Genomic DNA, 18,852 nt, shown 5'->3' with positions numbered 1-18,852 from the left:
TCCCACAGACAATGCCATGGGGGCCTGTAAAACACACAGTAAAGTGAAAATGTGGCAATTATTTCATTTACTTGAATCATATAAAAAGTCAAAACAGAAAATTAGGATTACAAAGTGATTTCTTGGCCCAAATACTTGGGCCAAGGCTGTAATTAACTGGCTGACTGCCAAAATTCACTTTACTTTGTTCTGTGATGACACAGCCAATGAGAACAAATGAGCCATAGGAAGAGAGGTTTGGGATGGGACAGAGAATTATTTTTTTAAATTAAGCATTTAGTCATTGGGTTTTGACTCGGTGTTTCTGGCTTACTTTAAATCTTTTCATATTCTGAATGTACTTGTTTGATAAAATTTTAATTTGCTTTAAAAGAACACATGAATCAAAGTTAAATATTAAGGTACCTGGAATTTTTTAAAACGGTATTTTAAAAAATGAACAAACCAAATCTTGATTTAAACTCAACTAATCACTCTGACACCATAAGGCATCTGGGAGCCCACACAGCAGGTAGGAACCGAGCACAGATCTGCATATGCATGAGACAGAAGGGCAGGAACAGGTGTGTGGGGTTATGGTGATGGGGTGGAAACTGTCAAAAGCACCTAATGATATCAGTACCAGCTTGAGTAGGAAGGTTTGGGGGCTATAAATAGGTTCTATGGGACAACAACCACTAAAAGGTGGTCAATACCACAAGATGAGAATCAATAACCACAGGATTAAGAGGAGCTATTAACATTCTCACTCAATTACATGGTGGGAAAAATGGAGGCAAAATGGAGGCAAAATGAACAAATCAAGAACCCTCTTTCCTTTGGGAACATGATGCAGCAACGCCAGCTGTGTTTATTGCAAAACAGGTAAGCATGACATGGTACTTAAGAGTGTGGACTTTGGTGCCACAGAATGGTTGTGGACAATGGTTCAAATGGTGGCTCTATCACTTAATAATCTTGTCACCTTAAACAATTTAGTTAACTTGTGTTTGTCTCAGTTTCCCTTCTATAAAATAGAGGTGATTACAGCCACTACCTCACAGAGTTGCTATATGGTTTAAAGTTTATTTATTTTGAGAGTGAGAGTATGCACACGCATGAGCAGGAGAGGGGGGGGGGGAGAGACAGAGAGAGAGAGAGAGAGAGAGAGAGAGAGAGAGAGAAGATCCCAAGCCGGCTCCGTGCTGTCAGTGCACCAGATGCAGAGCTCGATCTCAGGAATGGCAAGATCATGACCTGAGCTGAAATCAAGAGTCAGACACTTAACCAACTGAGCCACCCAGGCGCCTGTTAAATGGTTTAAATTAGTTACTATTTGAGATGCACACTGAAGAGTGCCTCACAAATAAAGATGTTCCAGATGTGTTTCTTAAATAAAGAAATAAATAAAAAATTGACCCAAACCAATCAGAAGGCAGGGATGCAAGGGGGTTGCCCAGTAACACTTTCCTGACCAGCTAATGTCAGCACAGCTGTATTCCTTGACACACACAATGATTTTAAGACATGTTCTTTACAGGGCTCTTTTTGATTTGGTGTAGTGTGTGTAGATAGGGGAAGTGACATAATAGGGAGTTTTTTTCTGGGAGAAGGAAGGCTTTTGAAAATAGTAAAGCTCTGCTTTTTCCTCACGTTGGAGGCATGCTTGCATCTCCCATTTTAACTCACCTCCAGAATCTTCCATTCAGGGTGCCAAGTAGCTTACTGACTTACACATACTGTTTCCTACATTCTCAGAAATTAGCATACATTCTGCAGTTACTATGGAATATACAATATCTTGCACCTAGTGCTTGGAGTTCATTAGTACTTAAATTCAGGAAGCAAAAACTGAGCTCTTTAACCATTAGGTTCTACTTTCTAGTCTTCCTTTTTCCTGCTGGCTTAGCACAAAAGTGGTTTATTTCTCACTCATATCACAATATACACAGATCAAACTGGTCTCCTTGGTGGTTCTTCCTCAGATGGGGACTTGGGGACTCAGGTTCCTTCCATGTTCAGACATTATTGCCTTAAATTTGTGGTCCCTACATTTGCTACAAAAGAAGGGAGCCTCTGCTTGGGGACTCAGGTTCCTTCCATGTTCAGACATTATTGCCTTATATTTGTGGTCCTTACATTTGCTACAAAAGAAGGGAGCCTCTGCCTTCTTCCAATAATTCACATATCTACTTCAAAGCAAAGGAGGAAAGCAAGGCAAGAAATAGAATTTTGCCCCTAATAATGCCTATAGCTCCAAAGGGTAGCAGGTATGGTATATCCTCTGACCCATGGGCCCTAGACTCAGGTGGTCTTGGTTGAGTCACTGACTCCCAAGGTCCCATGCAGCCCTGAACACAGCAGGTCCTCAGTATACATTTGCTGAATTTAGCAAATGAAAATAATAACAACAAAACATCCTGAATTTGTCCTTTATTAGATGTGTGATTTTTCTTGGGATCCATTCTTACTTTGTTAATTTTCTACTTTCCCTTGAGGATCAATTTAAGGAGAAGGGCCGGGAGGATAAAAAGGAATACTGACCAACAACAAGAAGTACAGTTCATAAACATGGTAAAGGATGAATTCTTTAAAAGCAACCCTTTGTCATGGCTTCGTGGATGGCCAGTTGCCTGAAGAGCGGTACAAAAAGAACTATGAGAACTTCATTAAGACCAATATAAGATAGGAGAGTCTGTTTTACAGTAATGTCCCCAGCCAATCACATCTCCCATCGTCCGTGCGCTGTGTATTTCCTTTAGCGCACTGACTCAGGGCTTGCCCACATGACTTGTTGCCAATGGGACATCAACAAAGATGATGCAAGCAAAGGCTTTAAAAGTGCTCCTGTACTGGGGCCCTCCCTCTCGGGAGGCTGTCCTGAGATGGCCAAACAGTAAAGAAGACCAGGATGAAGGTCCACATGAAGGTACAGCTGACCCATCAGCTCAGCGCAGCTGCATAAGTAGCCCAAGTGAGACCAGCCGAAAAACTTATTAGCCAACCCAGAGAATCGCAAGAAATAATAAATTGTTCCTATTTCAGACTACTAACTTTTAGGATGTTTTCTTATGAAGCAAAGGCAACCGAAACCAACAAACCAAAATCCTGAAGTAATAAACAGTAAATAACCAAAGAGTAAGTAAACCAAATCCTGAAGCTTTAAAAAATGCAATCCAATCTAGAGTGGCAAAGTCTGATTCACATCTTAAGTGTTGGTCATTTGGTGACAGCAAGAAGTAGGGGGTCCGGTAGGATTACTCTAGTTGGCAGAGATGGGGATTCTCCACCCCCTCCCCCACAGTCCCTGATTTTCATTGTAGGTAAATAATTATTACCTCTTAGCTCACTCCCTCCCTCCCTTCTCTGTAAGCAGAAAAATGTTAGCTGTCGCACAAAGTTTGCATTCTTTGGACAAAGTACAAATTTAAGTGGTTCCGAGGGAAAAGCTCATGTTTTACAAGCCACTGACCATCAAAAGCCAACTATCTTAGGCCCTAGTGTCATTAAAATAACACTTCAGAGGGAACAAAGAGCTGCTTTTTATTTGATTATATAATGATAGTTCTCTTTCTTTTTGGTTGATAGAAAGGAAAAAGATTTTAGTTGAAATGACGCTTGATCTACAGCCGCTAAAATTCTAAGCAACTGATCCCATGACCAGAGCCTCGAGGGCAGGGTCCAAGGGACCAAGAAGCACGGATAATTGGGGGCTTATTGCTGCTCGAAGAGGGGGACTGACAAAGTTCACGCCCGCAATCCCAGGGCTGATGCTCCTTTGGCTCCCGGTCACAGTACACTCTGGTCTTCCTCAGCGCTGCTTAGCAACGCCAGCTCAGGCTGGAGCTGACAAGTCACTGGGAAAAAAATGGCTCATTCAGAGCTTCCTGCTATTGGCAATCCCACTCAGAACAGGCTAACTTCTTCGCCCTGAAGGGATTACTGTTCTTAGTACAGTTCCATCTTATTTTTGGACTGACCTCTTTCTAAAGCTCTTCATGTGAAGAGGAAAATTAAAGCTTCACGATCAAAAGCATTCCCTATATTAAAGATACGTACAAATAATCATAACTTTCATTTCCAGTCTCTCGTTCTTACTAGCTAGGGAGAGTCCTCTCGTGAACACAGTGAAGAAGAACATAACGGCCTGCCCAAGCTCATCCTTTTTATAGTCTCAGCAGAAACCATTTGCTATTTCAGTTCATCCTAAAAAGTGGTGTATTCATCATGAAAAATCTGAGGGAATCTCGACGAACTGGAGAAGCAAACGGCATAGAATAAGCTCAGATACAGTACAGATATTGCTTACTTTCCAGATTCTCTTGAGACCTCTACACCAACCGGTAGGTGAATGCAGTTTCCTCACTGTAGGAATATCCACTGTTGATGGAAAATTCTAGGAGAGCACAGAGTGGCGGTGGAAGCATAATTGAATCTCAGTGACCCTCCATAATGCCAAAGAAGTGATTTTTTTGCTAAGAAATAGTTCTTTTGTAATTTGTCAAGCTAGGGAGCTCTGCAGCTGGCCACTAATACATTTCTTTGGCAATTACTTTGTAATGTCTTAATGGCTCCGAGGGTACATTTCTTGACCTGATGCTAAAAATCACCTCAAACCAGGCTGTCTTGTTCTGCTGACTTCATGAAATGGCCTCTTAAGTCATGGTTTGGGGTATTCCAACCAGACTTATATTTGCAATTTTACTCTCAGATTTTAAAAATGAGGTACACTTGGTTGGCTTCTGGGATGCCTCACTCACTCATTTATTCATGAGCCCTCACTCTGCACTGATTTCTGTGAAAGGTGACTGAAGAAATAAAAGGTGTATCTTCCGGCCCCACAGAAGCTTACAGTCCAAGTGCCCAGTCAACATGCCTCTGAAGTGAAACAAGGACAAAACCAATTTTTAGGAAAGCAATAATGACAGTGGAAGGTGGGGTTTTTTCCTTTACCTTAACCATCTTCCTTCCCTTACCTTGCTCTGATGGGTTGAGATCCCAGTCTGGGTCCCAGAGCACTACCATTTCCAGGAGAATTCTTTCTGGCTAATGCTGGGGATATAGAAGTTGTTCTTTGAGGCACCTGAAAGAAAACCGGAATTCAGAAATATTTTCCATGAAATAGCTCCCATAGGTTCCTACCTGAAAAGCAGCCTAACCCTTTCCTAAAATTTACCAGGAGTTACAGAAACAGGCAAGCAATAGTGTTCATTTTTCAAAGAAATATTTAACTCCCTAAACACAGACAAAAGACACTGGCTGAGGCACATTCAGCCATCACGAAGGAGTACGGTAACTATAAAAACAAATTAAAAAGGAGACCAAGCTAATTATTTTGATTCACTGGGCTAAAATAACCGACCTCCTTTGCTTGTGTAAGAGTGGTGAATATCAGATATTTCTTTTGGGGGTACCATCAACTCAGCTGATCATTGGAAATTTCATCAGATGAGAGTCATCCAGAGAAGCTGAGCTATGTCACAACTGATAAACAGGCAAGGAAATGATGACATCTGGGGAGAAACTAGGGTATCAGGCTAGAACTTGGGACATAAGCCACATGTTGCTGAGCTCAGAGAAGCTGCTTCAATAGATTCTATATGTTTCCATTTCCTAATCAACTTGCAATCACTAATTAGAAACAAACCCTAGACACTGTGCTTTGGAAGGTCATTTGCAAATGTAACACAAAACAGGATTAATATTGAAAATACTGGCAGGGTCTTCAAAAAGACTGTGTGTATCATCAGACACAGAGTAGGAACATGTATCATTATTAGCTTATCTGACGAGGGCCTAAGGTGGAATTCATGTATGTCTCATTTCATTAAACATTTTTAATGAAATCAAATATTGTAAGTGTACTAAAGGGGTCCAACATGAGGGAGGAGAATAATACTGTATGAAAGTGAGCAGGAAATGAAAATGTAGATATCCCGTGATAGCTAATTGGGTTAAACATTTGTCAGGTACTTCCGTTTCATTCACTTCTTGGGGCTCTTTTAAAGTGGGTTTGTGGTTTTTTTTTTTTTTAATGTTTTTATTTATTTTCTAGAGACAGAAAGACAGAGTGTGAATGGGGGTAAGGCAGAGAGAGAGGGAGACACAGAATCCAAAGCAGGCTCCCGACTCCGAGCTGTCAGCACAGAGCCCAACACGGGGCTTGAACTCACGAACTGCAAGATCATGACCTGAGCCAATGTCGGATGCCTAACCGACTGAGCCACCCAGGTGCCCCTAAAGTGATTTGTGTCTTGCACTAGATATTTTAAAAATGTGCTTTGTTATAACATTATTGGTTAATACATTAAGTGATATTTAAGATTAATATAAATTTTGTTGGTTATTATGATGCATTTTAAGATAAAGACCTAGGAAGATTAGTCAGTGAAGTGAAGCGGAATGGCCAAATCAGAGTTTCCACCCGCTCAAATTAAATATTCCTTTTTCTTTTTGTAAACTTAAATAGTTGTAGAGAAGAAAGAATCTAACAAATTATTAAAACTAAAACCTTTGTATAGATGTAAAATTTTCTCCCAGAGTTATAAATGTATGCCTACATGCTTTCAGAGAGTGGACCACTCACTTCCATTTTCAGTTTTTCTGGCTCTCGTGACACTTCTCTGCCTGTCCTATTTTCCATATTGGACTTTGCTCCCTAACTAACCTTTTCTGATGGCATCTCGGCTTCCACAAAAAGAGAGCACCAACAAAAAAGCCATGATCAGCTATTTTCATTTCCAAAACAATGGAAATACTGTTATAATATCCTTTTGAGTAGAAGATGAGGAAGAATATTTGAAGATCATTGGGTAAAAAGTATTATTTCTTCCTGGAATCAACAATGGCACTGATCTTTGGAAATAGTGGGACATTCCATTTGTCATAGATCCTATGCTAAGTTCAAAAGAAAGGGGAATCTTGGACCAGGAAAAATCTAATGCAAACATTTCTCCAGTATTTTGAAATATTTCCAAGATGTCTGTAGTGAGATACATGACCACATTACATAACAACTTTTGGAATGAGTAACAACTGGCTTAGGTAAAATCAAAAGAAACCAATCCCAGGGTTATTCTGTCCGGTGGATGGCTAGTCATTTCACCCTACAGTTTTATCCTTAGGAATTAAATTATGACCTGGGCTAGAAGGAACTTGCCTTAAACAGCCAATTTTAAGAGCAGTACTATCTTCTGAACACCTGCAATCTGATTTCACTTTGTGTTCTTATTAAAAGTAGGAATAAATCAATTTTCTACTTTTTATCTGCAAGTTTTCAATTAGTCTAGATGTAGATTCAGTCACCAGTGAAAATATCCGTTTTTCTATTTCTCTCTCCTTTTTAAAGAAAGCTATATACCCAATGTGGGGCTTGAACTCATGACTCTGAGATTAAGAGTTGCCTGCTCTACTGATTGAGTCAACCAAGTGCCCCTATTATTCTATTTCTTAATATGGATAGTAAAATAATAGTTTGGAATGCTTGAGATTGAGAGTTCTAATTCTGGATACAGGATAGATGTTTCCAGGTCACTCAATCTATATGAGCCTCCATTTCTTGGGAAATAAAGGTCAGAAGTGATAAATGATAATACAAGTTTTAGCTTGGGAATGAGGAGGGATGAAAACAAACATGGGCGGAGCTTTGACATTCTCGTGCTCCTCATTACCATAAAAGGTCTGGAATAGAGGTAATAATACCAATAAACAACAATGATGACCATGACAGTAATGATGATAAAAGCAGGCCACACTGTTACCTTTGGTGGAATGTCTTCTTCCTGTCGTAACCAAGAGCTTCGGTCAAACTTCTCAATGCGGGTGGGGAGAGGAGGGTTTTCAGAGGTGGGATCCGAGTTCTGGCGTGGCATCTCAACACGGTGAGAGGTCACGTTCAGAGCCTCCTGAAACCCAGAGAGGCCCTTCGTGGGCTGCTCATGCACTGACTGGGAGGCGGTCAAGGCAGGTCCCTGGGATTTCACAGCTACAAGATGAGGAATCTAAGCATCGAACCAACATTAGAGCAACAGGATTAGAAGAAAGAGTAGATCAGCTAGTACCTCATTCAGTGGAAGGGAAAATAAAATCTTAGGGAGGACAAAGAGGCCATCATAGTTATCTCCAGCATACTTTCAGAAGCTTTTCCAAATTTCCCATTTACAGACATATGTAGGGCTGAACCAGGGTGCTCGGCAAAAATTAAGTGATTTCCTCGGGATTGCTAAGAAGTCAGTGAAATGAGTGTGGTGACAATGAGAGCAATTTTCAGTGAACATTTACTGACCAGCAAGATAACGTATTTAAATATTTTTCTTCTAACATGATAAATTTCCTCCTTCAACACCCTTAACCTGACATTAGAGAGTACTCTGTAAAACAAGAAACGCTCTGAATATCTTACTCCTTAAGAACTCACTAAATTCACCATGAGGTAGACACAATTATTTCATCATTTTACACATGTGAATGGAAGGTCTAGAGAGGTTAGATAACAACCTAGATCTCACAGCTTATAGGTGCTGGAGCCTGGATTGGAACTCACACATACCTCATGGTCCACACACCTAACTCTGCATTATTCTGTTTTCCGGTAAGCTGGCTCTTACCACCCACGATACTCTATATCTCTCCACACCAAGATGTTTTTTTTCGAGTTGTAAGTCACACAATTTGGCATGCATTGATATTGTTCATGCAGGGAAGACATGCCATCTTCTGGTAGAAATGTGGCACTTTAAGACAAATCATTAAACTCAAGAGTTCGCAGTGCTCTTGACCATTAGAACTGCTCACATTTTATTGCTACTGCTTCTGTAAGCCTGTCTACTTCTCCACCACAAAGGTAAATTCCCTGGAGATGGGAGCCATGTCCAACATGGTATCTCTGAGTCTAGCACTTTGCCTGGCATGTGGAATGTGGTCAATAAATCTTGGCTGGGAAAACACCTACAGTACTTCCTAAATTCAATAAACACTAATCTAATATCTGATTTGTGCAAGGGGCCTATCAGGCCCTCTCAGTGCCAGACCCTTGGGGGCATTTCCACAGTCCTCTTCCATTAGCCTAGCCCCATTCCTTTTGCCCTTGAGGTCTTACCCCTGGAGCAGCCCTGCCCTAGCCTCTTCAGACCATCTTTGGTCTGAAACCTGAAATATTATTAATTATAGTTCAGTGAAAATTCTCAAAGTCTAGTTCAGGTGAATGTTATGCTTCAACCAGAATAGAACTGTAACCAAATTTTTCTTAATGTTAATTAGCATGAAATATAATAAACAATAATATTAAAACAAAGCATATTTTACAAATAGAGCACAAAACCACAAACCTACTTCAAAAGAGTTTTCAAAGACGTGTGGGTGAAACCAGCTGCATTATCACCTTTGTTTTTCATAAAATTCCATTCTTTACTTCACTTCCTATTTCATTTTTAGTATTTAAAATTTAAGAAGCCTCCTAAAACCTCCAGAAACATCTCCCGAAGTGGAGTACCTTTTTTCTTTTTTAAATAGCTTACAACAGTGGCTCTCGAGTCCTAGACTGCATAGGAGCACCCTGGGGGCTTGTTAAACCACAGACTACCAGACCCCCACAGAAGGTCTGAGCAGCAGGTCTGAGGCGGACCCAGGAAACTGCATTTCTACCAACTTCTTGGGTGACGCTGATGCTAATGGTCCGGTTTCCCTTTGGGAAACACTGGCTTGGAAGACACAATTTCATCCAAGTTCATTTACTTTTTCTGGTTAAAGATCATACCAAAATCCCAATGAACAAAAGGTAATATAATAGTTTATATATAACATATATATATATATATGTATATGCATATATATGTATATATATATATTTGTGTGTGTGTATACATATACGTATATACACGACTATTAGCTTGGTAATTATAACTAAAAGTATGCTTGTTCCTACCTTGCAGACACTCCCATGGGTCTCTAGTGAGGCCAATTTACCAAGAAATGACTTTGTGGTTGGCTCAAAGTTAAGGATGGGTTTTTTTTTCTTTCTCACCCCTTCCCCATCCTTCGAATCCAGTGGGGTCTCCTTTATTTCTATAGATTCTGTATTAAGGGCCATTGTTTGACTGGTCCGATGTGTGAATCCAAGTTACAATCCCCTGTTGTTTTCGTAGGCTTAACTGTACACCCTATAGAAATGGCTAATGGAACAAAGGGGAGAGGTACCTGGGGATCGACTGGTCTGAGCATGGGAGGTGTCCGAGCAGGCTGAACCCCACTGATACTGAAGGACTCCGACCTTGGAGGCAGGTTGGGGTCAGATATTCTGTTGGCAACCTTGTGAGGCATGGCAGGTGAACTCTGCCGGTTGAGCCTTGACCGCTCTTCTACCTGGAAGCAAAAAACAAAACAAAACAAAACAAAGAAAAGAAAAACAAAACAAACAAGAAAAAAAGGTGCTTCAATGGATAAATGGATAGAAACTGATTTGCTTCCTAATAAGGATTATCTGTAGTCACCTGCACAGCCATTTTTGTGTCCTTCTGGTCAATTTGTTTTAAGGAACCCAAACTCTTCATACCTGTTCTGCATCAAGAACTTCTTAAAAAAAGCTATTTTCTGTCACAGTAAACCCTAGCCCCCAAAACACAGAACACATAAGCCATCTGGTACCCAGTTATCTTATGCTGTTTCAGTTAACTGGGAATTTGGGACCCACTTAAGAGTTTATCTTGCACTAACTGGATATTGTCTTACTGACTGGTCGGTTGCAAAGCCATGGCGTCAGTGAGGGAGACACTGGTAGGCATTAAGATTGCTTGGGAACAGGGGTGCGTGGGTGGCTCAGTCATTTGAGCTTCCAACTTTGGCCTCACGGTTTGTGAGTTCGAGGCCAGCATCAGCATTGAACCCTGTGCTGACAGCTCAGAGCCTGGAGCCTGGTTCAGATTCTGTGTTTCCCTCTCTTTCTGCCCCTCCCCCGCTCACACTCTGTCTCTCTCTCTCTCTCTCTCTCTCTAAAAAACAATAAACATTAAAAAAAAAAAGATTGCTTGGGAACAGCAGAAAACTGCTTTCTCATGGGACAGGAAGGGAAGACCACTAATGGTGCATTTCCTCACATGCCCTTCTGATAAAGCAAGAGGGTGTTTCAAGCGCTCCCTTAATGAGCTGGACTGTCTTCAGACTTCCTGTATTGTTTCTGTCTTTTAGGATCCTTCCCTTTCACTTGTCTCCCTGCTCCCTAAAATATGTCTTTCCATTTCCATCCAGAACTTCACTGCCTTACTCTCCACCCTCCTCCCTGTTTGTCCACGTGTGGCATTCATTCTTGCTTCTCCCCTTCTTCTCTCCCCGCCTCCAACCCTTTTGCTTCTGTGGCCGCTTCATTTCCCTTTCTTGCTGAGTCTCTCCCAACCCAAAGCAGGTAACTAATCAGAACTGTTTCATAGGAAAGGCTCACAGTCCCAGGGAATGCCCTTTTTACAGGTAAGATTCCCCTCGGTACATGTCTGCAGCAGACTGTCACAGAGGATATTTCCGAATGGAAATTTAGATAAACAAGATGTTGGGGCAGCTGGTGGCTCAGTTGGTTAAGTGTCTGATTCTTGGTTTCAGCGCAGCTCACGATCTCACAGTTTCATGAGTTCGTGTGGGGCTCTGCGCTGACAGCACAGAGCCTGCTTGGGAGTCTCATCCTCTCCCTCTTTCTCTGTCCTTCCTCCGCTTGTTGCTGTCTCTGTCTCTCTCAAAATAAACAATCTTAAAAACAAAAAAGATAAACAAGATGTTAAGAACTTTGACGACTTTAAGAGGTCCAGGACTTTTCTTTCAGATCCATCTTATCCTGTCCTTTATTTCTTTAGGGTCAATTTGACAGCTGTATTTTCCAAATCTCCGGGGCAGTGCATCCACCCTGATGACTCTTCAGTGTGAGCATTAACTCTCTTCTGCTGACTCACTGATGAGTGTTCCAAGTGTCTGTCACAGAACCCACATGCAGGTCAACATATATTTGCATGGAGCTCTTTATTCATTTCACTGCCTGATTTGAAATTAAAATTTTTTCACAAGAGCTATTCTTCCCCTTCCTTCTTATATCATTAGGAATCTTTCTAGAGGCAGACTCAGTCTCATATACTGAATAAGTCTTTTTTTTTAAACTGTCATATTAATTGCAAACATTTTAACATAAGAAGATACGCTGCAGAACAGAAGACCATCCCCCACCTCTACTTAGGGATAACTTAACATGTCCTCTCCCACCATGGCTGTGCAGGGTACATACAACTGGCATCCAGCTGACTTTGTTTTTCAATTCCATGTCCCAAGAGCTTTACCACATACAAACAATGTTAGCTATAAAAAGCCAGACGTATAAACCAGAACATGTATACTTTGTGTATGCGTGCATACAAAGCATTGCACCAGCAATAATTATTTGGCTACTGCACTGAGCAAAAGAAAAAAATAAAGCCAGTTTTGAGCTGAGGTCATAAAGAAGACAAAGTCCCATGAAGACAGTGGTAGATAAACTAAGAGGAAGGCATTCAATGTATTGCTTTTCTAAGTACTAGACTCCTTGAAAAAGAAAGTGACTATTCCAGGCCACTGAAATTGGTCAAATATTAGCCATCTTCTTATTTCCACGGAAGATCATTAATAGATAAATCACGTGTACAAGCATCCCTCACCGTCCAAACTCCCCCAGTCTAAGCAGGTCATTGCAGTCTGAGCTCAGGAACCCAAGAGATTCAGATGCATTTTCAGAGAAATACCTGGCTATCCAATCGATAGCCACCTGTTACCCAACAGTCAGGAACCAAATATATTCAGAGAGTGGGGAATACTTGCCATTATTTTTATTTTTTAACTATAAAATTCATTCCTTGTTAAACACACACTTAGAGACAGCACATTAAAAACAGCAATTGAAAAAGTCTGCCTTGAGGGGATGGAGATGAAAAAGACTCCATCTTGAGCAAAGAAACCATTTTTGAGATAAAGAATTTTTTTGGCCAACAGCCTGCAGCAAGCTTCCAGTAAAGGAGGTATTCTCACCACAGGCCATATGGGCCATAGAGCTGCCATGGGAAATGAACAGGGCAGAAAGTGAGGTGCTGATTTTCATAGGAAGTTAATGGGTTTGATTGGTAGTGTATAAATATTACTAATGTACTTCTAGCAAAATCTGGTTTACACACTAAATCCTACCATTCGTATGTGTCAGGTTGTACCATTCTAGAATATATGGCATAATTAATTTATGGTTATATTTTGCAAATTATTTCAGGATGATTCAAAATCTGGTGAAATTTCTTGGGTTGGAACTTGTCCAACGAAATTTGAAAATCTATGAGAAAGGTGTAACAATGAGCCATCTGGCTATATACTTTGTCTCAAGAGAACCTTGTCCCAAAGTTTTTAGGAAGATAATGTTGCCCACTGCTTTTGCACCAAAGGAACAACATGAATATTGGAGCAAAGATATCAAATCAAACATCCTAATATCAGACAAAGGAGAAGTTGGGTAGCGTACTTGGGTGCAGGCCCCTCCTGATCATTTTGATACTGGGCAAAGGGCTGTCTCCTGATTCACTACATCTTACTTTCACTAATCGAAAAGGAGATAGATATGTGAATGAGACAAATAAAGAAGGTGTTTTTTTTCCAAACAGAATAAGGATATTTGTGATTAAACAATGGGGACAATGGAGATATATTTCGATCTGCCTTGCATGATATCAAAAATCTATTAGCTGAGCCTCTGCTCCAAGGAGATGTAAAATGTCAGAAGTACCACCAAAAAAGAATGCTCTAGTAGCAACAGATATAGAAGGTCAAGGTGCCGGACCATGACAACAAAAGATATCCGTTACAAAGGATTTCATACTTGTAGGGATTATCAATGAATATAGAAAACAAGATTAGGAGAGGCTGATCAGTTTTAGTATAAATGCAATTTGTTTCTTATTAAAAGGACTGTTTGAGCATCAAAACTAAATTTGGGGAGGTTCAGATCATCTCTGCAGAGATGCTGTACTATACTGGGTGGCTCAGTCAGTTAAGCGTCCAGCTTAGGTCAGGATCTCACAGTTCATGAGTTTGAGCCCCAAGTCGAGCTCCACGGTGACAGTGTGGAGCCTGTTTGAGATCCTCTCCCTCCCTCACTCCCTCTCTCTCTGCTGCTCCCCTGCTCGTGCTCTCTCTCTCTCTGAAAATAAATAAACTTAAATAAAAGAGAAATGCTATGCTATGTTTTATAGCATTATAGGGAGAAATAAAACCATAATTATAGTCTCAGAAATAAAACTCTGCTCCAGGCAGCACTGTGTTGTCCATTGGGTTCAATGGGAGTGATGTCTAAGGCCTCTGAGATGCATAAAGGCTATACGAGCACAGAAGACCTGAAAATAAATTTGTTGATTGTAGGATTTCAAAAAATTTATCAAAATAAATAAAAATATGTTTAAGCATGTATAAAAGGAAATATATCGATGTCAATTGTTGAAGCGTTTTGTACGTTGACAACAATTCATAGCTTACAGTGTCTCACTTAGCAATAATGAATGATACCTGCCGAGAGAAAAATTTCAAAACAAAATTATAGAAGTAATCTTTTAGATGTTGACAGAAAAAATATATTTACTATGTCACATGGGTGCATTTTTATAATATTTTATATGATGCAGCTTCTGTGGGGTCTATGGAGGCCTAGAAGGTCTTACTTAGAAGCTTATACATGGTGAATTGAACATAATCATACGGGAATTCCTTTTTTTCAAACTGAACAAAACAGTTTGATGTTTTTGTCTTTACTGGAAATGTTGGAGAAAGAAGTCAACAAATAACTTTTAAGTTTAGATACCCTGGCCCTGTATTCACTGGTCCCATAAAGAGTTGAGTCATATTGCCCTTTGGCAAAAACCACAGGAGCAAGATGGTTACTGAGCGAGACTGGGGATAGCCCTTCTCTGAGGCCCCTCTGAGGATAGGGGAGACTCTCATTCATATGAAATGTTTAAAATGCGGTCTCATCTGAAGACAAGAGCCGGGACTACTCTTCCACTATCTACTCTTAACCAGTGACTCCAAAGAAAAGTATAGGTCTTCATGGGGATGGAGCGTTTAAGTTAAAAATAATAAGGCAAATATTATAAGCTGAGAGGGAATGAAGAAGTGTGCATGTATCACTGGGGAGAAGGAGGGTGGAGGAGATGGGGACGCATGTGGGCTGCCCGTGTGAAGTACACACCGGAAACAACAGAGGCAAACACTTACTCCTTGTGGGTGACAGTGACCTTGGAAACAAAGTATGACTGTGTTGAATGCTATCTTTCATTTGTATCTGCATAGTGCTTATGGTTTCAATGGCACATTCATACACACAATGGCCCAGGGGCCTTCCCGAAGGCAGGAAGTGCAGATGGGGAAATTGCACCCCAGGAAAGCTCCAAGGCTTGTTCCATGTCACCCAGCCAGGAGGTGGAAGAACTTGAACTTGACCTCCTTATGCCAAATCTTAAGAGAGAGAAGCAGAAACTGAGGAAAGAAGGGAGCAGAGCTATAAACTCTCTAAATGGTCATTTGAAACCTCATATATAAAATAACATACAAAAAGGAAAAAAAGAAAACCCACATCACTACTGAGTAGGGAAAACCAAGTAGAGGAGTTCTCATATAGAGGATTTCAGAGTCCAATGGGCCGATGAAATATAAAGGGATATCTTGGTCCATTGTTTGCCAAATAAAACCATGGCCAGATGACTGGAATGCATCACAGAGTAAGAACATGATGTAGTATTGAAAAAAATTAAAATACAATTTCATACAGCATTCATGTAGAGACAGCATTCTGTCACTTTTGTGTGTTGATGAAAATTTGAAGAAAAAGTTGGGGAGGGGCACACACAGTTACTGCCAGGCCCAATCACATGCCAGTTTAAGGAAAGGAATCTGCTCCATTGTTTAAACAAAAAAAAAAAGGTATTATAAGAAAATAAATCTCTATCTTTCAAAAAGTGGAAATGAGAAAGAAAAAGACCTTCAAATTTTGCTGACATTGAACAGAATATCATACTGATGTTTTTACAGAACAAATCTGATTTCCATCCCAATCCAGAAATGGCAGAGAATTTGAAAGGAGTAAAAATGTCCTCACCCCTCCTTTCAATAGAGACATAAATGTTCCTCCCTGGCTGAAATCTGAAAATCACAGTCAATGTAACAATCAGAACAGATCAAATACTCAGTGAAAGGAGAGAGGGAAGGGGCATCTGGGTGGTTCAGTCGGTTAAATGTCCGACTTTGGCTCAGGTCATAATCTCACGGTCTGTGAGTTCGAGCCCCGCATCGGGTTCTGTGCTGACAGCTCAGAGCCTGGAGCCTGCTTCGAATTTTTTGTCTCCCTCTCTCTCTCTCTCTGCCCTTCCCCTGCTCACACTCTATCTCGCTCTCTCAAAAATAAGTAAACATTAAAAAAATTTAAGGAGAGAGGGAAGAGCTCAACAAGATTTGCAAATGACCGAGCATTTTTATTTTTCTTATTACACCCAACAGATTAATGAGAAGGCTAATGAGAAATGCAATGATGACTTACGTTTTACAAAATGAAGCAAAAAAATCACAGAGGGTGAGGCATTATAACATTACACTAGCTAATGAAGAACTGTTGATTTGAAAAAAGGAAGAGAAAGAAGGGAAGAAAAAGTAACCAAAGAAGGAAAAACCATTCTGGTGAGGAGGTATAGACATGGGTTAGAAAACCAGTACTGGCATAAGTTACAGAGGCCGCCAGGGGAATAGACAGCTGGGGGTGTCTTCAAGGGCACAGGGGCAAAAAAGGCCTAGCCCCTGCATCACAGGGGACCGTGGCAAGGATAATTCCAATTTTATACCCTGGTAGAGGATGCATTAGAAAAAGAAAGGGTGCCTTTTATTCTAACTGCAAAGGAGAGTTTAACCTAGGTTATTTTTCTTGGTTGATAATTAAGATACTGCTAGGCTAGAAATTCCATCCATATCTAAATTTTGAAAATATTTTACTGTTCAGCTACTTTCAGCCCCATCTACGTCACTACTATAAGGAAAAAAGTCTTTAAATAATGCTCTAGAAGAGAAGTTCATGCATTGTTACGAGAAGCATTAAAAGGTCAGGAAGATAAGGATCCTCATACCCATTTTTATTCCCATTTTAAGAAGTGGGTGTTAAGAAAATGATGAAACAAACTGAAGCACACAATTATTTGTTCTTATTTGTGTACTAGTTGCTCCAATCCCAAATTCAGCACTGTCATTTATTCTGTGATCTAAATGTTTCATCTTCTTCTAAAATGTGAACACCCACTCTAAGACTTGGGAATTGTTTCATGGAATAGATTGGTTAGTTGGAAGCTGGATTATGTTAACCACACCCAGAAGTATTGGACTAAATATGAGCCCCAGAAGCATGTTTCCACATATGTCTAGAACTGCATGAAGCCCAAAGAAGAGCGCCAGCTGCCTGGAAGCCAGGGACCTTGGAAGATGTCACCCACCAGAAGTGGCTCAGATTTATGACGGCCAGGGAACCTCACATCGGGAGTGCTTGCCGACATAGCCGGGTTGTTTGCACGCCCAACTACTGTGTTTCTTTCACTGCTAGAAGCCTGGCTAGGAAGCACAAGGGAATTAGGAGGTCTAGAAAACCACCTTGATGACATCTGCAAAGATTGGCGCCCAGGAGTGTCATGGCTTCTGAAAGCTCGGGAGCTGTGAACTAGTTCTGAACAGAGAGGATAGGCCAGGAAACTCAGTGAGGAAGACAAAGAATAACTAGATAACCATGAGGTCAAAGCAGTTAAGTTCACATCAGAACGTGCTGGGCAGAGGCGGAAGGTAGGACGTGGGAACTGCTCCAAGCTTTTCCCCCTTCTCTGGTACATTTGTGCATGAGGGAGCTGCATGGGGGAAAGAAGGAATTCTGGGATGCTTCGCAAACAATCACGGTCTTCTCCAACGGGATCTGTAGGTGTCCCTCTCCTAAACTCATGCTGGGGGCTGGGAACACTGAGGACCATGTAGTCACACATCAAGGAAACATCATTTAGCGATGCAGCACTTCTTAGAGGCGTCGAGGTACTTGGAAGGATGCGTGAATTCATGCCCCTCCTGCCCCAAGGTCCACAGGAGTCTCCAAGGCCCTCCTTACTTGCAGTGATGGACAACCTAGGGTTTGTCACTTTGAAGATGTTGGGAGAGGACACACAAATGACCTTAGATCCTAACTCTTGAGTCGGACTGCATCCTTGGGAGCGAGATCGCCTGGGGGATCTCACTATGATCCTTGAGGCTTCCTGAGCCTTCAGTTGTTCTTCAAGACCAACTCTGTTAGGACAAGCTGGTCCATCTTTCTTCTGCGAGTGATGCTCCAACAGGAGTCTTGCTCTGGAATCATTAATTTCGGCAGGTGATACTGGCATTAGCTTAGTGGAGCCTAGTTTTTCAGCCTTCTGAACACCTGCCATGATCAGGAGCTGTGAGTCTGGCTTAGCTGAGGGTTTCAACTTGGCAGGACTAGAAAATGGGTTAGCAGTGGAGGAAGGTGGCACATCTCTACCAGCCGGGATGCATGTCAGCTGCTGTTGAACAGCATGGTGATTCTGCTTAGCTGGAAGGATAGGTGGGTTATTAAAGAGTCGGTGCTGGACCTGGGAGTTGGATCACAAAATTGAGTTATTGATCTAAGAGAAAGAGGCAGCTGTTACAGACATAGGTAAATACAGATCGTATTAACAGACTCTAAAAGAAAGTGATCCAAAACATTCTCTATGTGAGATCAAACGATTTTCTCTACAGGTTCAGATTTCTTTAAGTTTTAAAAGAAAAAAAATTAATTTCTGTAAGAGTAGCACATGGTCATTATAA

The 18,852-nt window shown here is 41.0% G+C and overlaps 1 protein-coding gene across 8 annotated transcripts in view; it reads right to left on the bottom strand.

The window, feature by feature from the left end:
- Positions 1–18,852, bottom strand: part of TNIK (TRAF2 and NCK interacting kinase) — a 440,791-nt gene that overhangs the window by 50,679 nt on the left and 371,260 nt on the right. For all 8 annotated transcript variants that reach the window (XM_042998976.1, XM_042998973.1, XM_042998974.1 and 5 more), the window contains 3 exons: positions 10,174–10,338; positions 7,740–7,979; positions 4,956–5,062 (listed from right to left, as the gene is read on the bottom strand). In XM_042998976.1, coding sequence (XP_042854910.1) covers positions 4,956–5,062; positions 7,740–7,979; positions 10,174–10,338 — 512 coding nt within the window. The remainder of the gene's footprint in view (positions 1–4,955; positions 5,063–7,739; positions 7,980–10,173; positions 10,339–18,852) is intronic.

Source organism: Panthera tigris, chromosome C2 (genome assembly GCF_018350195.1).
Source record: "Panthera tigris isolate Pti1 chromosome C2, P.tigris_Pti1_mat1.1, whole genome shotgun sequence".
Lineage (NCBI taxonomy): Eukaryota > Metazoa > Chordata > Mammalia > Carnivora > Felidae > Panthera > Panthera tigris.
This window is presented reverse-complemented; position numbering and strand designations above follow the sequence as displayed.